This window comes from Heterodontus francisci, chromosome 6 (genome assembly GCF_036365525.1).
Source record: "Heterodontus francisci isolate sHetFra1 chromosome 6, sHetFra1.hap1, whole genome shotgun sequence".
Lineage (NCBI taxonomy): Eukaryota > Metazoa > Chordata > Chondrichthyes > Heterodontiformes > Heterodontidae > Heterodontus > Heterodontus francisci.
Genome location: NC_090376.1, coordinates 97,644,005 through 97,664,386, shown reverse-complemented (window position 1 = coordinate 97,664,386; position 20,382 = coordinate 97,644,005). Strand labels below are relative to the sequence as shown.

General features: G+C 42.7%; 1 protein-coding gene across 1 annotated transcript in view; it reads left to right on the top strand.

Moving 5' to 3' along the window:
- The window catches only part of tdrd3 (tudor domain containing 3), a 193,968-nt gene extending 174,009 nt beyond the window's left edge, over positions 1 to 19,959 (top strand). The window contains 3 exon segments of the mRNA XM_068034428.1: positions 1,770 to 1,821; positions 19,769 to 19,783; positions 19,786 to 19,959. Coding sequence (XP_067890529.1) covers positions 1,770 to 1,821; positions 19,769 to 19,783; positions 19,786 to 19,847 — 129 coding nt within the window. The 3' untranslated portion in view covers positions 19,848 to 19,959.
- The last annotated feature ends 423 nt before the right edge of the window (positions 19,960 to 20,382 follow it).

The window sequence follows — 20,382 nt, the reverse complement described above, 5'->3', positions numbered from 1 at the left end:
TCTCAGCCCCAGGACATGGCTGCAGGAGTTCCTCAGGGTAGGGCCCGAGGCCTAGCCATTTTGAGCTGCTTCATTAATGAGCTTCTTTCCATCATAAGGTCAGAGTGGGGATGTTTACTGATGATTGGACCATGTTCAGTAGCATTTGCAACTCCTCAATACTGAAGCAGTCTGTGCCTGCATGCAGCAAGACCTGGACAACATTCAGGCTTGAGCTGATAAGTGGCAAATGACATTGCGCGACACAAGTGCCAGGGATTGACCATCTCCAACAAGAGAGAATTTAACCATCTCCCGTTGAAGTTCAATGGCATTACCATTGCTGTACTCCCACCATCAGTCTCCTGGATGTTACAATTGATCAGAAACTTAACTGGACCAGCCATAAATCGTGTGGCTACAAGAGCAGGTTAGAGGCTGGGAATTCTGCAGTGAGTAACTCAGCCCCTTACTCCCCAAAGCCTGTCCAGCATCTACAAGGCACAAGTCAGGAGTGTGATGGGATACTCTCCACTTGCCTGGATGGGCCCCAACAACACTCAAGAAGCTTGATACCATCCAGGACAAAGCAGCCTGCTTGATCAGCATCCCCATCTACCCACCACCTTAAATGTTCACTTCCTCCGCCACCGGTGTAAATTGGCAGCAGTGTGCACTATATACAAGATGCACTGCAGCAATGCGCCAAGACTCCTTCCATAGCACCTTCTAAACTTGCGACCTTGACCACCTAGAAGGGCAAGGGCAGCAGATGTATAGTAACACCACCACCTGCAAGCTCCCTCCAAGAAACACATCATCTTGTCTTGGAACAATATCACCACTCCTTCACTGCTGTTAGGAAGGGAGTTCCCCAACGTCACTGTGGGTGTACCCCTCCTGAAAGGGAAAAGTTCCCACAAATTCAACTCTCCCTCCGATGCAGTGAGCGCCAATGAGCAACAGGAGGTTGTTTAGTCACAGGAAACATTTTATCTGGTCTGATCTTCACCTCATCCAGAAAACCTTTACATCCAGACGATGTTAATGAGGTGTTTGTACTTTGTGTTTAACGTAGTTCCAAATTTAACTTGTACAGCATGGGTTTCCCAGGGCTCAGGAAACTGGCCAGCGCAACTGAGGCAAGCTTAAGCAACAGTTCATGTGTCTATCAGTGTTCATTTAGCAGCAATTGAGAGTGGTATTTAGGGATAATTTCCCCTCTGTGCCCTGGGGGAATGAGGTCAGTTGTTAAACTCTGATTATTACCTCTGCTGGGAGCAAGTAACTCAGAATACACCATGAAGTGGAAGCCTCAGGCCTGTACAGTTCAGTGATGTATCATCTGCGATTTCATGGAAACCTAAGTGTAGAACTCTTTGTTTAAAAAAAAAACAATGCTTTCATTGAAACAGAAGCTTCCAATATCTATTGTGCTCACTTGAATTTTTTAAACCAACATATACTTGCAGGAAATTAAAATATGAAATGATTGAATAAGGGACAGTTTCCACAGAGTTCACTTCCAGGTTTAAGAGGCTGGTTTCGAAGCCAGTGAGAGGCATACACGCTGAAGTCAGGGATTTATTAGTTGCAGACTTATTGGTGCATTTAATGCCATTCGGAGATATTAATGAGGTGTTTGCAATTTGTTTTCAACTTGGCGCCAAGTTTAACTTGTTACAGCATGGATTTCCTGCAGCTCAGGGAAGTGACCAGGGAAGCTGAGGCGGCAGTTCAGGTGTCTAATTAGGTATGAAAGTTTCCACTGCCCTCAAATTTCGCTTCAGGGTTCTTCAAAAGCTACTGGAGGCATATTCATAATGTTCCAGCCGGCTGCACGTAAATGTATAAGGCAGGTTACTGCTGAACTGTTTGCCAGGACTGGCAATTTTGTAAATTTACCCTCTGATGGCAGTGACCAGAAGAGCAGGCTCTCTGGTTCACCTCTCTGGCTGGATTCCCACAGGTATTCAATGCCATTGACTGCACACGCATGGCAATCTGAGCACCTCCTCCATCTCCAACCACCTGCTTTGGGAAGAGAAACATGTTTATTCCTCCCATTGCCAGAGATTAGTATTTTCCTCTTGCTCCTGTCTGCACTCAGCAGTAATTCCAACTTGTGTGATTGAATCTCGTTGTCCTTGCTCTATGTCCACTACCCATCCAATTTCCATTTATGTATTGTGCCTTTAAATACAGCAGAGATTGTCGTGCAGGTGTGCATCATCATGCCTGTTGCGCAGCTTGGGGATGTGAAACCCAGCAGTCAAAATTAAGTGGTACAATTGAGTTGAGATTGCAGATTCCGGCATGCTCATTTGATTTCTGGGTATTGTCCATGTAGTTTCACCCCCTTGCTTGGAAGCCACCTTCATATTTATATTAGGGCCACAGCATATGTTTTAAACTCTACTCTTGGATCATTTTTTCAGGTGTCAAGCTTGTTCTAGCACATCATCTCAACAGGATAGACTCCGACATTGTAAAGGAATACTGATCACCCTACCTTAATTTGTCTTGGTGCAGATCAGGATTCTCAGAATCTAGCTTAGCAAATAGATTTTCATTTCCATGGGAAATTGAGATTTGGAAGCAAAATTACTTTCTAAAAGATGTATTGGTCAGCCTGTTTTCTGCGTCAGCTCACTTGATGGTGCCTCTCGGTTCGACACAACTTCCATATCGTTCACCTTCTCTTCAGGCTTGAATCTTGGCTATGAAGCCAACTGGTTGAGTAACCAGAATATTATATTCTCTAGTCAGCATTTTGGCCAATTTAGTGCCATTCAGCTTATTTTATCATAATGACCAAATGTCCTGTTCTTTCAAGTCATTAGAGACTGGAAAGGAGAACCCTCTTTGCTGCTCTTCCTACTGCACTCCCCAGTGCCATTTCTTGTACCTTGCCATGACTTCCAGCGATTGTACTCCAGTTTACAGTCGGGCAGTCGAGTTGATCGATTGTTTTGTGATGAGTGATTGTGTGAGAGATACTGAGATAGAGGATTGTGCTGTGTACTGCACAGGTTCTTTATAATCCTTTTTCCTTCATGTCTCCCACCCCAGTTCCAATGTGGTTATTTCTTCTTGGCAGAGGAAGTATTTGCAGCCCAGTAATTTGCTAAACAGTAAGGTATAGAATGTGTCATTCACTGGGGTTGTAGAACAGACTGCATTACGGCTGGAAAACTTTGGCTTTTCTCCTTGCTGCTTTGTAGTTTGCAAAGGTATGGGAGGATTTCAACCATCCTGAAAAATCATCTGCCACCCTAAAGATGATCGGTCTTGCATGGATTATTAAAATGGTACAAAGAGGAAACTGGCTGGCTACAGTAACTTTAACGAATATTTCCATGCTAGAAACAAGTGCTTTAGGGTCAATATCAGTTATGTATTTACCAAGCAACACCACCAAGCTTCACTGCAACGATCAGGATTTTCTTTTATAACCGATTGCCTGTTTGGGCAGTTGCCTTTCTTTAGTAGAGAGGCTTGTAAGTTTATGCACAATTGGGTATCCTTGATAAGAGTATGCACAGCTTCCCTATATTTCCTCCTCAAATCACTTGAGTTGGGAAGCAAAGGTGGCAGTCATTCTGGTGATCCTGCATCAGCACAGAATGAAGTTGGTTATGACTGAGGCAGGAGGAGTGCATTGTCTTTCTCTCATTCCACTTCTCCACAGGTCGCAACATATATTTAAATGTTTACCCAGTTACCGATACAGCCATTTATATACTCTATTGTTATTTCAGAATAAAATCCACCAACCAGGTTTCTTCATTCAACAACAAAGTTATTAATTTATTATAAAACAAGACTTATTCAGTAAAGATGCAAAGCATTAACACACACTGAAATATGGAAGTTCCTTTTAAAAATTAATTGTGCGCGCACACAGGTTAAAGAGAAAATAAAGTTTTCTCTGCAGAGATCTCTTTACAGAAAAAGTACTTTGGCCAAATACTTGTTTTTTCTTGAAGAAAAAGGGGAAGATATAGAATAATATCAATTGTCCCTTTATTCTGGCATCCCAAATACACGTCGATGGCTGTCACTGGGATCTTTCTGGAGCAGTTCTTTTCAGGCAGCGTCGAGAATTAATCTGCCAGGCTTTCCAGGAGAAACGCAGCATCAGGGGTTTTAGTCATCACACTGGATTCGCAGGGTTTCTCAGAGGTGGAGAAAAGATGAGTTGGGTGTTTCTCACTTAGCAGGCTGACCCCAACTGACTCAAAACAATATTCCAAAACAGAACCAACTCTTGACCACCATAAATCTTGACTGTCACTTCTCTAAACAACTCCCGTCATCAGAAGGCACCTGATGTTTATTTAGCTGAAGACATGTGACATCCAGCAAATGTTTTTAAACAGAAAGCTCAAGTCCTTGCAATGACTTTTAAAAAAAAAAGCCAAGTCCAGCATCTATGGAATCTCTTCAGTCCCAAATGGATCCATCTCCACAGTCTTCAACCACGAGTCCTCAGAAAAAAATTGAAAAAATAGAAGCACTTCATAACTTCTTTGATCTTTTGTTTAGTGCTGACAACCTCATCAGGATCCTGTGCATGGAAGACTTGCTGACTAATGAAGGGCTAAGTTTAACACAGACACATTCCGTTGACGGCGTGACTCTTGAAAAGGCTGCGTTGGAGGAGAGCATGTTCCAGCAATCAACTATTAGAGCACTATTTATTGACTTGATAAAACACTCACACTTATGCCAAGTGGAGGTAATTTGCCCGCCCAAGTTAAACCCACTTGAACCCATTAAAGTAGGTTGCGACAGTGAGTATTAAGTGTTTTTAAATTCTGCTAGATGAGCATTAAGTTGACTCAGATTTCAAGTTACTGCTATTTGAGCACAGTTTGGTGTGGAAAGATATCTCAACTGCCAGTGCACAGCCTATCTTCAAGGGACGTTGTCACTTTCCTCTGTGGGATGTTGAAATTCCTTTTTAACATGGAGATTGAACATCTTTAAAGTATCTGCAAGGTTGTACTAATGGTAAACAGTGTCTCTGACTTTTAGCATTGCCATTTTTCTAGTCTTATATATAGCTTACATTTTTTATGACAACACCAAAGGTAAATGTTGAGCAGTGTAATGTAAAAATCAGTTTACTTGGGATTCGAGCCTATTTACTGATACAATTCACTGTTTTAAACAGTCCTTCAGCCTCATGAACAGAAGTCTGAAAGAAAGGAATTCTCCTCAGTACCTGAAAACCATGTGATCAGGGAAAGGCAGAAAACCAGATTAAAAAACCCAGGCCAATATGGGGGGGAAATCTGGAAAATTCTTCTGTGACCACTCCCCTTTAAGGTGATTGAAATTAATGTAGGCGATCACTCGCCCTGAATTCCTTGCAATACCTAACCTTTGTCAGAGGTGATCTTTGCCCGAGCCAGGAACAGGCCCAGCTCTCACTTGGAGTTCAGCGGATCAGCTGGCAGCCTGTTCCAGAGCTCTGTTTTTCTGTGGGATAAGAACCATCTCTTAATATCTGACCTAGATCTGGCTGTGTGCAATTTAAAATTGTCACCTCCACCCCCACCCCCTGATCTCCCCAAATTCAATTGAAGAAATTGAAGTAACATGAACACAGTATATTCTCCTCTTGGTCATGGTCAAGCTCATGGTCTGCAGGGCCGCAGTGTTAACTGCCCTCCTGTATGTGTCGGAAACACGGACAGTGTACAGCAGACATCTCAAACCCTGGAGAGATATTACCAGCAGTGCAAGATCCTGCAAATTCAGTGGCAGGACAGTCACTGCAACATCAGTGTCTCCTCTCAGGCCAACATCCCCAGTATCGAGACACTGGTCAGTTCTGTTGGGCGGGCCACATTGTCTGCATGCCTGACACAAGACTTCCAAAACAAGTTTTCTACTCTGAGCTCCGTCATGGCAAGAGGCTACCAGGGGGACAGAGGAAATGCTACAAGGATGTCCTTAAAGCCTCCCTGAAAAAATGAGACCTTTCCAGTGATTTGTGGCAATCTCTTGTCTGAGACCACCCTAAATGGAGAAACATACGCAAAGGTGCCAGCCAGTTTGAACAATGTCGACATGCCCAGACAGTGACCAAGTGCAAACAACAGAAGGAGCGTTCAGAAAGTCGAGCATCCCATTCACTTGCCTCACCAAACGCCACCTGCCTCACCTGTGGCAGAGTGTGTGGATACAGAATTGGACTATTCAGTCACCTAAGGACCCACAATTCTGGAGTGGAAGAAAGTCATCCTTGTTCCTAAGGGACTGCCTAAGAAGAAGATGATTCCCCTCTTCCTGCTCCTCGTCCTCATCCTTGTCCTCCTTAATCTGATCGGCCTCAAGTCCATGCTTCTCTAAATGGTAGTCATAGTCATTTACGGCACAAAAAGAGGCCATTCGGCCCATTGAGTCCATGCTGAAACTCCGCCTAACAAATGGCGCCTTTCAAATGGAACCGCGCTGCACTCAGTTTGAGACACTGGCTGGGGGAAGGATTGGGTCCAAAGTCAACTGATACACCTGCCTTTCCACATAGCTAACCAATAAGACATTTATCATCTGCCTTTATGCCTTTTTTCTGCATTTCAAAATTACATAGTATTCATAGCATTCGGCCCACATCCTGGTGTTTATGCTCCATATGAACCTCCTCCTGTCCTTCATCTAACTCCATCAACATATCCTTCTATTCCTTTCTCCCACATGTGCTGCCCTGTAAATCCATCTCTGCTATTCATCTCAGCTACTCGCTGTGGTAGCATGTTCTACATTCTCACCACTCTCTGGGTAATGAAATTTCTCCTGAATTCGTTATTGGATTTATTAGTGATTACTTTATATTGATGGCCCCTTGTTCTGATCTCTCCCACAAGTGAAAACATCATCTCCAAGTGTATCCTATTGAACCCTTTAATTGTTTTAAAAACCTCAATTAAGTCATTTCTCAGTCTTTTGAATATAAAGGGAAAAGGGCCCAGTCTATTCAATGTTTCCTGAAATGTATAACCTTTTAGTTCTGATATTATCCTGGTAAATCTTTTTTGCATCTTCTCCAGTGCCTCCAAATCTTTTTCATTATATGGAGACCTAAACTGTTCATGGTGGTCTAACCAAAATTCTACATAAATTGAACATCGCTGCTCTGCTTTACAAATCCATCCCTTGAGAAATGAGCCCCAGAGCTTGGTCTGCTTTTTTTATTGGCCTTATTAAACTGTCACCACTTATAGTGATTTATGTACCTGTACTTCAGATAAAATCCAAACTGCTGGGTTTTAACCCAACATTGCTTCTTTATGAATACATTTAGCATTTCTGTACTCTTAACTTTCACTTGTTAATCTTCTATCCCTCCCTTCATTTTGGGATATATAAACACTTTCCAGTCAGATGAAACTGGTTCTGTCCAAACTTTGATCTGCCCATTTTCCTCCAGTTTGGTGTTGTACCCCATTCTCTGCAACCCACCCCCCCCTCCCCCTAACCTAGCCATTTTTTTGAAACTGTGCTGCAAGATTCCATTATGTTCAGTATATGGAGTTCAATGTACGGGAATTATGATATCATCCACTTTGGATCTGGGAAAGAAAAATAGGGAATTGGGAGCTGCGGAGGAGCAAATGGATCTTTCGGATGCCAACTGACGTGCCGTGCAATGCCAACAGCTTTGGTTTTTAGTTGAACACTGTAGTCGCTTTTTTTAAAAAGCAAGGATGGGACAGATTTCTATATCGAGAGATTACCCTGATCAACAGTTCCACAATGTTTGCATGGCCCTCAGCTGCTGCCATATGTAGCAGTGTCCTGTCGACTTTGGTTCTGGCATCCCGGCTAACTCCAGCGCAGAGGAGGACTTCTGCTGTGGAGTAATGGCCATACTGGCCTTACTCTTTAAGCCTACCTTGATAAAGATGCTTGCGCAGATTTTAGTATCATCTGCAAATTTGCAGAGCATGCTCGCAACACCTACATCTAGATCATTAATAATAACAATCGAGCAATGATCTCAACACCAATCCCTGTGGGACACCACTGGTGACTGGTGTCCAAACAGATCAAAATGCATCTGTAACTACTTTGGCCTGTTGGTCTTCCAGCCAGTTCTCAATCCAGTTCAGTATATTACCACTAAAAGGGGAGTCTTTGATATCATGGAGAAGCCTCTTGTGCAATACTTTATAAAAAGCTTTTTGGCAGTCACATTAAAAAAAAAAAGCAGGAGTAGACCATACATCCCCTTGAGTCTGCTCCACTGTTCATTCAGTATGACATGGTTGGTCATCTGCCTTAACTTCACTTAGCCGCCTGCTCGCCATATCCCTTGATTCCATGAGAGATCAAAAATCTGTCCATATCAGCTTTAAATATATTCAACGATTGAGCATCTACAACCCTCGGGGGTAGAGCATTCCAAAGATTCATAATCGTTTGACTGAAGAAATTTCTCCTCATCTCAGTCCTAATTAATCGGTCCCTTCTCCTGAGACTATGCCCCTGTGTTCCAGATTCCCCAACCTGGGGAAACGAGCTGTGTCTACCCAATCAAACCCCTTTGGAATCTTGTATATTTCAATGAGAGCACTGCTCATTCTTCTAAACTCCAGAGCATAAAGGCCCAATTTACTCCACCTTTCATCAAAGGAGAACCGTTTCATCCCAGGAACCAATCTCGTGAACTTTTTAGATTAGAGATTAGAGATACAGCACTGAAACAGGCCCTTCGGCCCACCGAGTCTGTGCTGAACATCAACCACCCATTTATACTAATCCTACACTAATCCCATATTCCTACCAAGCATCCCCACCTGTCCCTATATTTCCCTACCACCTACCTATACTAGTGACAATTTATAATGGCCAATTTACCTATCAACCTGCAAGTCTTTTGGCTTGTGGGAGGAAACCGGAGCACCCGGAGAAAACCCACGCAGACACAGGGAGAACTTGCAAACTCCACACAGGCAGTACCCGGAATCGAACCCGGGTCCCTGGAGCTGTGAGGCTGCGGTGCTAACCACTGCGCCACTGTGCCGCCCTATGCTGTACTGCTTCTTAAGGCAAATACATCCTTGGTTGTGGTCAAGTGAGGAGGAGTCAAAGGGCTTCCCTCATTTCCCTCTGCTTGTTTGACCACAACAGGTTTGATTCTTAAAGTGGATGTACTGGCCAATTCAGTCGGTGTTTGATTATTTACTTGCTACGATCAGAACAAGAACCAATCGGACAGGTTTTCTTGAGTTAACAAAGTAACATTATTGTACCTAAACCAAACTAATGAAAATAATAAAGTACACACATGGTTTACAAACCCACAAACAGGTTACAGAGCGGGGAAGGGTAGATTAGTTGAGTTTATAGTTCATTCAAAAAAGGTATACAGTTTGTGGAGTTTGGTAATTTGGCTGGCTTTGAGCTGAATTCAGTGGTCCTGAGGCTTTCATTTTGAAGAGATAGATGATGGATTCGATGGGTCTCTTGGAGGCAGCGATGTGATTGATTTTCTCCAACGGGGTTTCTGATTATAGCTGAAATATGCAAAGGTTGTCAGTCAACAGGCAGGATTTGAAGCTTGCAAGCTGGAAGAGAGAGAGGAGGATCCCCACTTGGGTCTGCCTGGGGAGGGGCTTGTCACATGACACCATCATAGTTAGCAGTATTTTTGCTAAAAGAAAAGAGAACAAGCAGTTCCCTTAAACATCTTGGGTTTTGGTTCTTGCCTCAGGACCACTGAATTCAGCTAGAAGCCAGCCGAATCACCAAATTCCAGTGACTGTATACCCCATTTTTCTGTGGATGAGAACTCAACCAATCGACCTGTCCCCACTCTCTAACCTATTATGTGTGTGAGTGAAAGTTGGTGCGTAGTTTATTATTTTCATTACTTCAGTTTATATGCATTATACTCCTGTCCGATTTGTTCTTGTTATGATCATAGCAAGTAAGTAATCTAGCACCTACTCAATTGGCCAGTACATCCACTTCAAAAAAGAATTAAACCTGTTGTGGTCAAACAAGGAGCGGGAAAAGAGGGGAAGCCCTTTGACCCTCCTCACTTGACTGTAACAATATAAATGCAAGTTCTTGCAGTTCAATCTACTTTAACACCCCAAAACTGAAATGAACAAGATTATAAAACAGAAATTGCTATGTAGCATATTTCTACCTGATCAAAATAATAATGACCAAGATAAAAACAAAATCTGTGAACTCTAGAAAATTGCAACAAATAATATACTGAAAAGACAAAGCAGGTCAGTCAACATCTGAAAGAATAAAGAAAGCAAGGTTAACATTCCTTTCAGATACTAACTGATTTGCTCTGCATCTGTAACATGTATTAAAATGTTTTCAGTAATTATCTGAAACTAAGAATAATCATTCAGCATACAATTTATCACCCCCATTTGTCTTCCCCTTGGATTGATTGGGTAAATAGACTGAAAGGTATGGCAATAAATAAACACTGGGAAATATTTGAATAATCAATTCAACATGTTCAACAAAAATACATTCCATTTTAAAAAAAAAACTCCAAGTGAAATCCATCTGTGCCTTAGGAGGCAAGTTAATATTAGATGCACTGAAGAAGCCTATACTTTGCAAAGAATAGTCGTAAGCCTGAGGATTAGGAGTGTCATGAAGGGGCAGCATGGAGATTTGAAATACTGGGGGAGCCAGGAATAATCCTTGGAGGGGGGTGCAAGGTGACACCAGAGATAAGAATGCAGGAGCAGGAAGAGAAACGATTGCGGGTGATTCTCTGGCTATGATTAGATGGCTAAGAATTGTACCAGGCAAGTGCAGAAGAATGCAGCTGCGTGGCAGTGGAGAGCTGTTGAAGGAGGATGGTCTGGTCGAAGGCTGCAAACAGGTCATGAGGAATGAGGAAACACTGTTGCATCGGATGCCATTTGTGACTGTTAGGCAAATTCAGATGAGAATTCAAGATTCAGGAAAGATAAAGAAAAGGAACTCTTAAACATTTAACCTTTGAAGAGTGTTGGCTTTCCAGAAAATTCTATGCTGCCTGGACCAACCACATTGTGTTTTAAAATTTCAACTTTTAGAGCCTGGTGAAGATACAAAACCTTAATATAACGTTTCATAAAGCTTCACATATAGGTAGATGCTGTAACCTCTTTACTCGTAGGCTATTTTTGATCATTTTTAAATGAGAAATTTATAATTGTTTATGCTTTCCCTATAGTTGCTTTTTCTCCTTTTAACTCTCCTCTCTTTTGCACAAATTGTTAAGTTAATTTACACGATTCATTACAAATGACTACTTTTAGTAATTAAGTTGCTTATTTAAGTTGCACTTAATTTAAATGCATGTAAATTGTTTTGTGAAGTTTTTTGTGTTGTTTTGACAGTGGGAGCTCCTTTAACTGATACTTTACAGTTTTGTCATCTTGTACTAACCTAACCAATTTCACTTCAGAACATCAGAAGATAGGAACAGGAGTAGGCCATTCACCCCCTCGAGCCTGTCCCACCATTTAATGACATCATGGCTGATCCGCAGCCTTACTCCATCTGCCTGCCTTTGGCCAATATCTTTGCTTAACAAAAATCTATCTATCTCAGTTTTAAAATTAACGACTGTTCCAGCTTCAGCTGCTGTTTGTGGGAGAGAGTTCCAAACCTCTACCACCCTTTGCATGAGGAAGTGCTTCCTAACATCTCTCCGTAACAGTCTGGTACTAATTTTTAGACTATGCCCCCGAGTTTTAGAATCTCCAAGCAGTGGAAATAGTTTATCTTTATCTAGCCTGTCTTTTCATGTTGATATCTTGAAGACTTCGATCAGATCACCACTTAACCTTCTAAATTCTAGCGAAAACGGGCCTAATTTGTGTAATCTCTCCTCCTAACTTAACCCTTGTAGTCCAGGTATTATTCTTGTAAACCGACGTTGCACTCCCTCTAAGGCCAATCTATCCTTCCGAAGGTGTGGTGCCCAGAACTGCTCACAGTACTCCAAGTGGGGTCTAACCAGGGTTTTGTGTAGCTGCAGCATAACCTCTGTCTTTATACTCCAATCCTCTAGATATAAAGGCTCGCATTCCATTAGCCTTTTTGATTATTTTCTGTATTTGCTCGTGGCATTTTTAAGATCTATGCACCTGAGCCCCAAGTCTCTTTGGACATCCACCGTACTTAACCTCTTCCCATTTAGAAAGTACCCTGCTCTATCCTTTTTTGGTCCAAAATGGATAATCTCACACTTGCACGCATTGAAATCCATCTGCCACAGTTTTGGCCACTCACCTAGTCTGTCAATATCTCTTGGCAATTTTATGCTATCATCTAGACTGTCTGCAATGCCGCCTAACTTTGTATCATCAGCAAATTTGGATATATGACTTACTATGCCATCATCCAAGTCATTAATGAACAATGTGAATAATTGAGGCCCCAACACAGATCCTTGCGGGACACCACAAGTCACATCCTGCCAATTGGAGTACTTACCCATTATCCCCACTTTCTGTCGCCTACCACTCAACCAACTTTCTAACCTTGTCAATAATTTGCCCTCAATTCCATGGGCTTCTATCTTAGTTAACAGTCTCTTATGTGGGACTTTATCAAATGCCTTCTGGAAGTCCAAATAATTAACATCCATGGACACTCCCTTGTCCACTACCTTAGTCACCTCTTCAAAAAATTCAATGAGATTTGTCAGGCATGACCTTCCCTTTTTGAATCCATGCTGTCTGTCTCTGATTAACTGAAATTTTTCTAGGTGTTCAGTCACCCGATCCTTGATTATAGTCTCCAGCAACTTGCCCACCACAGATGTCAGGCTAACTGGTCTGTAATTTCGTTGGTTCCCCCTTTCACCCTTCTGAAAAAGTGGAGTGACATGTGCAACTTTCCAATCCAGAGAGACCACTCCTGAATCTAGGGAACTCTGAAAGACTATACTTAGGGCATGTACAATGTGCTCCCCTACTTCCTTTAACACCCTCGGATGGAAACCGCCAGGTCCTGGAGATTTCTCACTGTTTAGTTCCATCAATTTCCTTGTTCCTGATGTTTTACTTATGTTAATTATATTAAGTCCCTGTCCCCTATCGGCTGTTAATTTTTTTCGGGACTTCCGGCAAGTTATCCTCCGTTTCAACTGTAAATACTGAGGCAAAGTAATTGTTCAACATGTCTGCCATTTCCCCATTATCAATGATGATATCTCCATTTTCAGCTTTTAGTGGGCCGACAGTGCTCTTGACCACCTGCTTTCCCTTTTTATAACTATAAAATTTCTTATTGATTTTGATGTCCCTTGCAAGTTTCCTTTCATAATCTCTTTTAGTAGCTCTTATAAGCTGCTTTATGACCCTTTGCTGGTCTTTGTATCGATCCCATTTTAGAATTAGAATATTACAGCGCAGTACAGGCCCTTCGGCCCTCGATGTTGCGCCGATCATCTGACCTACACTATTCCATTTACATCCATATGTCTATCCAATGACCACTTAAATGCCCTTAAAGTTGGCGAGTCTACTACTGTTGCAGGCAGGGCGTTCCACGCCCCTACTACTCTCTGCGTAAAGAAACTACCTCTGACATCTGTCCTATATCTTTCACCCCTCAACTTAAAGCTATGTCCCCTCGTGTTTGCCATCCTCATCCGAGGAAAAAGACTCTCACTATCCACCCTATCTAACCCTCTGATTATCTTGTATGTCTCTATTAAGTCACCTCTCCTCCTCCTTCTCTCTAACGAAAACAACCCCAAGTCCCTCAGCCTTTCCTCGTAAGACCTTCCTTCCATACCAGGCAACATCCTAGTAAATCTCCTCTGCACCCTTTCCAAAGCTTCGACATCCTTCCTATAATGCGGTGACCAGAACTGCACGCAATACTCCAGGTGCGGCCTCACCAGAGTTTTGTACAGCTGCATCATGACCCCGTGGCTCCGAAACTCGATCCCCCTACTAATAAAGGCTAACACACCATATGCCTTCTTAACAGCCCTATTAACCTGGGTAGCAACTTTCAGGGATTTATGTACCTGGATACCAAGATCTCTCTGCTCATCTACACTACCAAGAATCTTCCCATTAGCCCAGTACTCTGCATTGCTGTTACTCCTTCCAAAGTGAATCACCTCACACTTCTCCGCATTAAACTCCATTTGCCATCTCTCAGCCCAGCTCTGCAGCCTATCTATGTCCCTCTGTACCCTACAACACCCTTCGACACTATCCACAACTCCACCGACCTTCGTGTCATCCGCAAATTTACTAACCCACCCTTCTACACCCTCATCCAGGTCGTTTATAAAAATGACAAACAGCAGTGGCCCCAAAACAGATCCTTGCGGTACACCACTAGTAACTAAACTCCAGGATGAACATTTGCCATCAACCACCACCCTCTGTCTTCTTTCAGCTAGCCAATTTCTGATCCAAAGCTCTAAATCACCTTCAACCCCATACTTGCGTATTTTCTGCAATAGCCTACCGTGGGGAACCTTATCAAACGCCTTACTGAAATCCATATACACCACATCCACGGCTTTACCCTCATCCACCTGTTTGGTCACCTTCTCGAAAAACTCAATAAGGTTTGTGAGGCACGACCTACCTTTCACAAAACCGTGCTGACTATCGCAAATGAACTTATTCTTTTCAAGATGATTATAAATCCTGTCTCTTATAACCTTTTCCAACATTTTACCCACAACCGAAGTAAGGCTCACAGGTCTATAATTACCAGGGCTGTCTCTACTCCCCTTCTTGAACAAGGGGACAACATTTGCTATCCTCCAGTCCTCCGGCACTACTCCTGTCGACAATGACGACTTAAAGATCAACAACAACGGCTCTGCAATCTCCTCCCTGGCTTCCCAGAGAATCCTAGGATAAATCCCATCTGGCCCAGGGGACTTATCTATTTTCACTCTTTCCAAAATTGCTAACACCTCCTCCTTGTGAATCTCAATCCCATCTAGCCTAGTAGGCTGTATCTCAGTAATCTCCTCGGCAACATTTTCTTTCTCTACTGTAAATACTGACGAAAAATATTCATTTAACGCTTCCCCTATCTCCTCTGATTCCGCACACAACTTCCCACTACTATCCTTGATTGGCCCTGTTCTAACTCTTATCATTCGTTTATTCCTGATATACCTATAGAAAGCCTTAGGGTTTTCTTTGATCCTATCCGCCAATGACTTCTCGTGTCCTCTCCTTGCTCTTCTTAGCCCTCCCTTTAGATCCTTCCTGGCTAGCTTGTAACTCTCAAGCGCCCTAACTGAGCCTTCACGTCTCATCCTAACATAAGCCGCCCTCTTCCTCTTGACAAGCGCTTCAACTTCTTGAGTAAACCACGGCTCCCTTGCTCGACAACTTCCTCCCTGCCTGACAGGTACATACTTATCAAGGACACGCATTAGCTGCTCCTTGAATAAGCTCCACATTTCGTTTGTGCCCATCCCCTGCAGTTTCCTTCCCCATCCTACACATCCTAAATCTTGCCTAATCGCGTCATAATTTCCTTTCCCCCAGCTATAATTCTTGCCCTGCGGTATATACCTGTCCCTGCCCATCGCTAAGGTAAACCTAACCGAATTGTGATCACTATCGCCAAAGTGCTCACCTACATCTAAATCAAACACCTGGCCGGGTTCATTACCCAGTACCAAATCCAATGTGGCATCGCCCCTGGTTGGCCTGTCCACATACTGTGTCAGAAAACCCTCCTGCACACACTGGACAAAAACAGACCCATCTAAAGTACTCGAACTATAGTATTTCCAGTCAATATTTGGAAAGTTAAAGTCCCCCATAACCACTACCCTGTTACTCTTGCTCCTGTCGAGAATCATCTTCGCTATCCTTTCCTCTACATCTCTGGAACTATTCGGAGGTCTATAGAAAACTCCCAACAGGGTGACCTCTCCTCTCCTGTTTCTAACCTCGGCCCAGACTACCTCAGTAGACGAGTCCTCAAACGTCCTTTCTGCCGCTGTAATACTTTCCTTGATTAACAATGCCACACCCCCCCCTCTTTTACCCTCTTCTCTGTTCTTTCTGAAACATCTAAATCCCGGAACCTGCAACATCCATTCCTGCCCCTGCTCTATCCATGTCTCCGAAATGGCCACAACATCAGGATCCCAGGTACCAACCCATGCTGCAAGCTCACCCACCTTATTCCGGATGCTCCTGGCGTTGAAGTAGACACACTTTAAACCAAGTTCTTGCTTGCCAGTGCCCTCTTGCGTCCCTGTAACCTTATCCCCTACCTCACTACTCTCAACAGCCTGTACACTGGCACTGCAATTTAGGTTCCCATTCCCCTGCTGATTTAGTTTAAACCCCCCCGAAGAGCACTAACAAATCTCCCCCCCAGGATATTGGTACCCCTCTGGTTCAGGTGAAGACCATCCTGTTTGTAGAGGTCCCACCTACCCCAGAAAGAGCCCCAATTATCCAGGAAACCAAAACCCTCCCTCCTACACCATCCCTGCAGCCACGTGTTCAACTCCTCTCTCTCCCTATTCCTCTCTTCGCTAGCACGTGGCACAGGCAACAACCCAGAGATAACAACTCTGGTTGTTCTCGCTCTAAGCTTCCACCCTAGCTCCCTGAATTTCTGCCTTAAATCCCCATCTCTCTTCCTACCTATGTCGTTGGTGCCTATGTGGACCACGACTTGGGGGTGCTCCCCCTCCCCCTTAAGGATCCCAAAAACACGATCGGAGACATCACGTACCCTGGCACCTGGGAGGCAACACACCAACCGTGAGTCTCTCTCGTTCCCACAGAACCTCCTATCTGTTCCCCTAACTATGGAGTCCCCAATGACTAATGCTCTGCTCCTCTTCCCTTTTCCCTTCTGAGCAACAGGGACAGACTCTGTGCCAGAGACCTGCACCCCATTGCTTACCCCTGGTAAGTCGTCCCCCCCAACAGTATCCAAAACGGTATACCTGTTGTTGAGGGAAACGGCCACAGGGGATCCCTGCACTGCCTGCTGGTTCCCTTTCCTTCCCCTGACGGTAACCCATCTACCTACTTCTTTTACCTGAGGTGTGACTGCCTCCCTATAACACCTGTCAATAATCCCCTCCGCCTCCCGAATGATCCGAAGTTCATCCAGCTCCAGCTCCAGTTCCCTAACGCGGTCTGCGAGGAGCTGGGGTTGGGTGCACTTCCCGCAGATGCAGTCAGCAGGGACACTCTTGGCGACCCCTACCTCCCACATTCTGCAGGAGGAACATACAACTGCCTTTACCTCCATTCCCACTATTCTAGATTCCCAATAAATCTACTGAAAAACCAAACGAAAAAAAAAGTCAAAACTTGTTCGCTTAGCAATCCGACGGACTGAAGTTTTAAATAAAAAGCTTACCTTATCAACACCCTAGAGTCCTTTTTTTTTGGTTAGAGGAGGAGGGTGGGTGGGAGACACTACACGTGTAGTGTCTCGGGTACTGCCACTGCCCAAATAAATAGTTTTCCCCTACCCAGCAGTCCCCGGTCCTCCGAAACAAAAAAGGGATTAACTTGTAACTTACTGAAATTGACCGCTCAGCTGAAAGTCCGCTCCGCACCCCGTTCTATCAAGGCTGCTCCTCGCAAAAGACAGATTTTAAAACTGCCCAAATAAATAGTTTTCCCCTACCCAGCAGTCCCCGGTCCTCCGAAACAAAAAAGGGATTAACTTGTAACTTACTGAAATTGACCGCTCAGCTGAAAGTCCGCTCCGCACCCCGTTCTATCCCCGTTCCAAATCCCATTTGGCGGGATCTGTGCTGCGTTTTGCATTTTTGTAAGCCCTTTTTGTTTTATGCTATCCCTAATCTCTTTAGTTGTCCATGGCTATTTTTTCTGTGAAGTGGAGCTTTTTCCTCTCTGGTATATACTCACTCTGTATTTCATTAAATATTTTTAAAATATTCTCTACTGTTATTCAGTCGTTTGACCCATTAACAGATCTACCCAGTTTACCGTGGACAGTTTCTAATTTACATTAAATATTTGAGTATATTATTTTTCAGTTAATTTGTTTTTTTTATTTGTTTTGCTGTACATCCTTTTAAAACTGCTGGGCCTAATGTAAGTTTAAAATGGGTTACATTAGTTGCTGCACATGTCTTGCAAGATTAGGTTTTGTTGCAATCAGGAGACTTGAACATTGTAGTTTGACTTGATTGTATCATTGGGATGACTGTCAAACTGTGATGTAAAATTGGCTGAATTAGTCTAAGCAACCAATGATCTGACTTGGGACAGGCAACAGAGCTGAAGCATGTTTCATCAGAGATATTTAGGTTAAAAAATGAACTGTTGAACATTCTAGAAGAATGTACTTGTTTTAAATTGAGATCACTGTTTGTTAAATGGATGCTAACTTGCCAATCATGTTTATCAACATTTGAACACCCTGTTGGGCATTATAGTTGCTGAAGGAATTAAAAATATGGCATGGTTATATGCATTCTATCTGCCATGAGTGATTTGTCTAATATTTTTTCTCATTCTCTTCCAACATTGGTGACTGATATTGGGCTACAGTTCTTCTGTATCAGCCTAAATAGTATTTACTGCCAGGCTAGTTGACTGTAGGACATTGCAGCTGATCATGTCCTCTCCAGACGTGCAACACCCACAAATCTTGCACCACAAGGCACTGGGTAGCAGTTGTGAGTGGGGATTCGAGTTTATTTCTTAGTGTTCTTGAGGTCATTTTTGCTTACTCATTCTGACTTTATGTTGAAAGATTTATTCCTCAGTCAGTTTGAAAAAATATATGGGGTTCACAACATCAGCCAGCATGTTTTATTGCTGTACTGCCACTACCTGGGTGATTTATTGCTTGTAGCTTCAAATTCCTGATTGTAGTCTTGTAGCTTCAAGGCTGATGTCGAACATTTATAGGCCTCACTTTGTGATCGGGCACTCCTGGTGACAAGCCGCACTTGTTGTTTTAATATATGGAGAATCACTGGCTGTGGGCTCACGATTTCCTGACTTGTGCTTCCTGCAAGTGTGGCTTCTCCGTAGGAATGCCTCATCGTGAAATTGGTCCTTGCATTTACTTTTGTTTTGAGTTTGATTTTTAGCACTTGGCACCAGTTATGCATATTTTACTTAATTGCGCAGTGGTGTGAATATGGAAATGTTTTTAACCCTCATTATTGCATTGCTAATTTCTATCATGTGAAGCAACATATTAGTGACTAAAGAGAATGGCATGTGGGGAAATCATTTTCACAAAAACGATTAGAGGTAATTGCTAACAAAACTGACAGCAACCATTGGTGAGAAGGGAAATGTGCGAGGTACAAATGCTCACTACTGCCTATGAGAAGTTACAACTGTATTGGTGCAAAGCCTGAATTAAAAGAACACATTCTGTAATGAAGTCATTTTAATTTCCAATTTGTTTTGGAGTTCAGCCTAAGGTTGCAACAACCAGGTTGTGAAGTATATAATTTCTGGTGAACTTCATTATGCACACAGTTTAAATATCTTGCATGCAAGTTGTGATTATTGCTTTGAAAGTTGTGCTCGGCTATTCATTTTACTGGCTCCCTAAGATTTCTTCATATAGAATAGTGATATTTGTCAGCTAAAATTTTCATCTTTTGAAGTGTGGGACTGATTTGTCAAAATCTGCCAGTTTCTCAATGCTTGAGGTTAAATGTAGGACTAAATCACATTGAGCGTAGAATAACACGTATTTCATTTTGGATTCATTCAGTAAGCTAGTTGCATAAAACTAGCTAAACGGGTAACATTTTATTTTATTCACCATATTATAGAATGTCCTAATGGAGTGAGGACCCCTATTGTTCGACCATATTGGAGTGTACACCGACGATTGCAGCCTATAAGAGATGACCCAATTTCACATCACAGCATGATTGCTCTTTCAAAAAAAACTTGAATCACAAAGTGAAAAATGTATTAAAATGTATTATCTGCAATAAAAGTTTTATACATTTTGTCACAACCTCTTCTGTTCTTTGGCAATTTATCTTCTGTTGTATCTGTTATCATACAAATGTGCGCATCACCAAGACAGTTGAGGTGTATTTACCTGAGAAAAATGTGTCTCTTTGTTTTCTAGTTTGGTAAAATTCAGTAATGTTGAGTCTGTAGTTCAAGAAAGTTTCTTAATCCCTTGGTTAGATTATTCAATGGTTAGATATTTTGATACATGGTTTACTGTGGTCTGTTTTTATAATATATGTATAAAAAAAGTAGGTGAAGACTTTTTAACAGTCTGTCCAGGGTTTGGCAACGTGTCTAAAAGATTTGACTGGTAATTTCAGGGACAAGAAATTTCCAATTGGCTTCTTTCTTCAGACCAGAGCAGCTATTTTAAAAAAAAATGCACTGTCAGTTTCACAGCTGACAGGAGCTGAGATCAGAT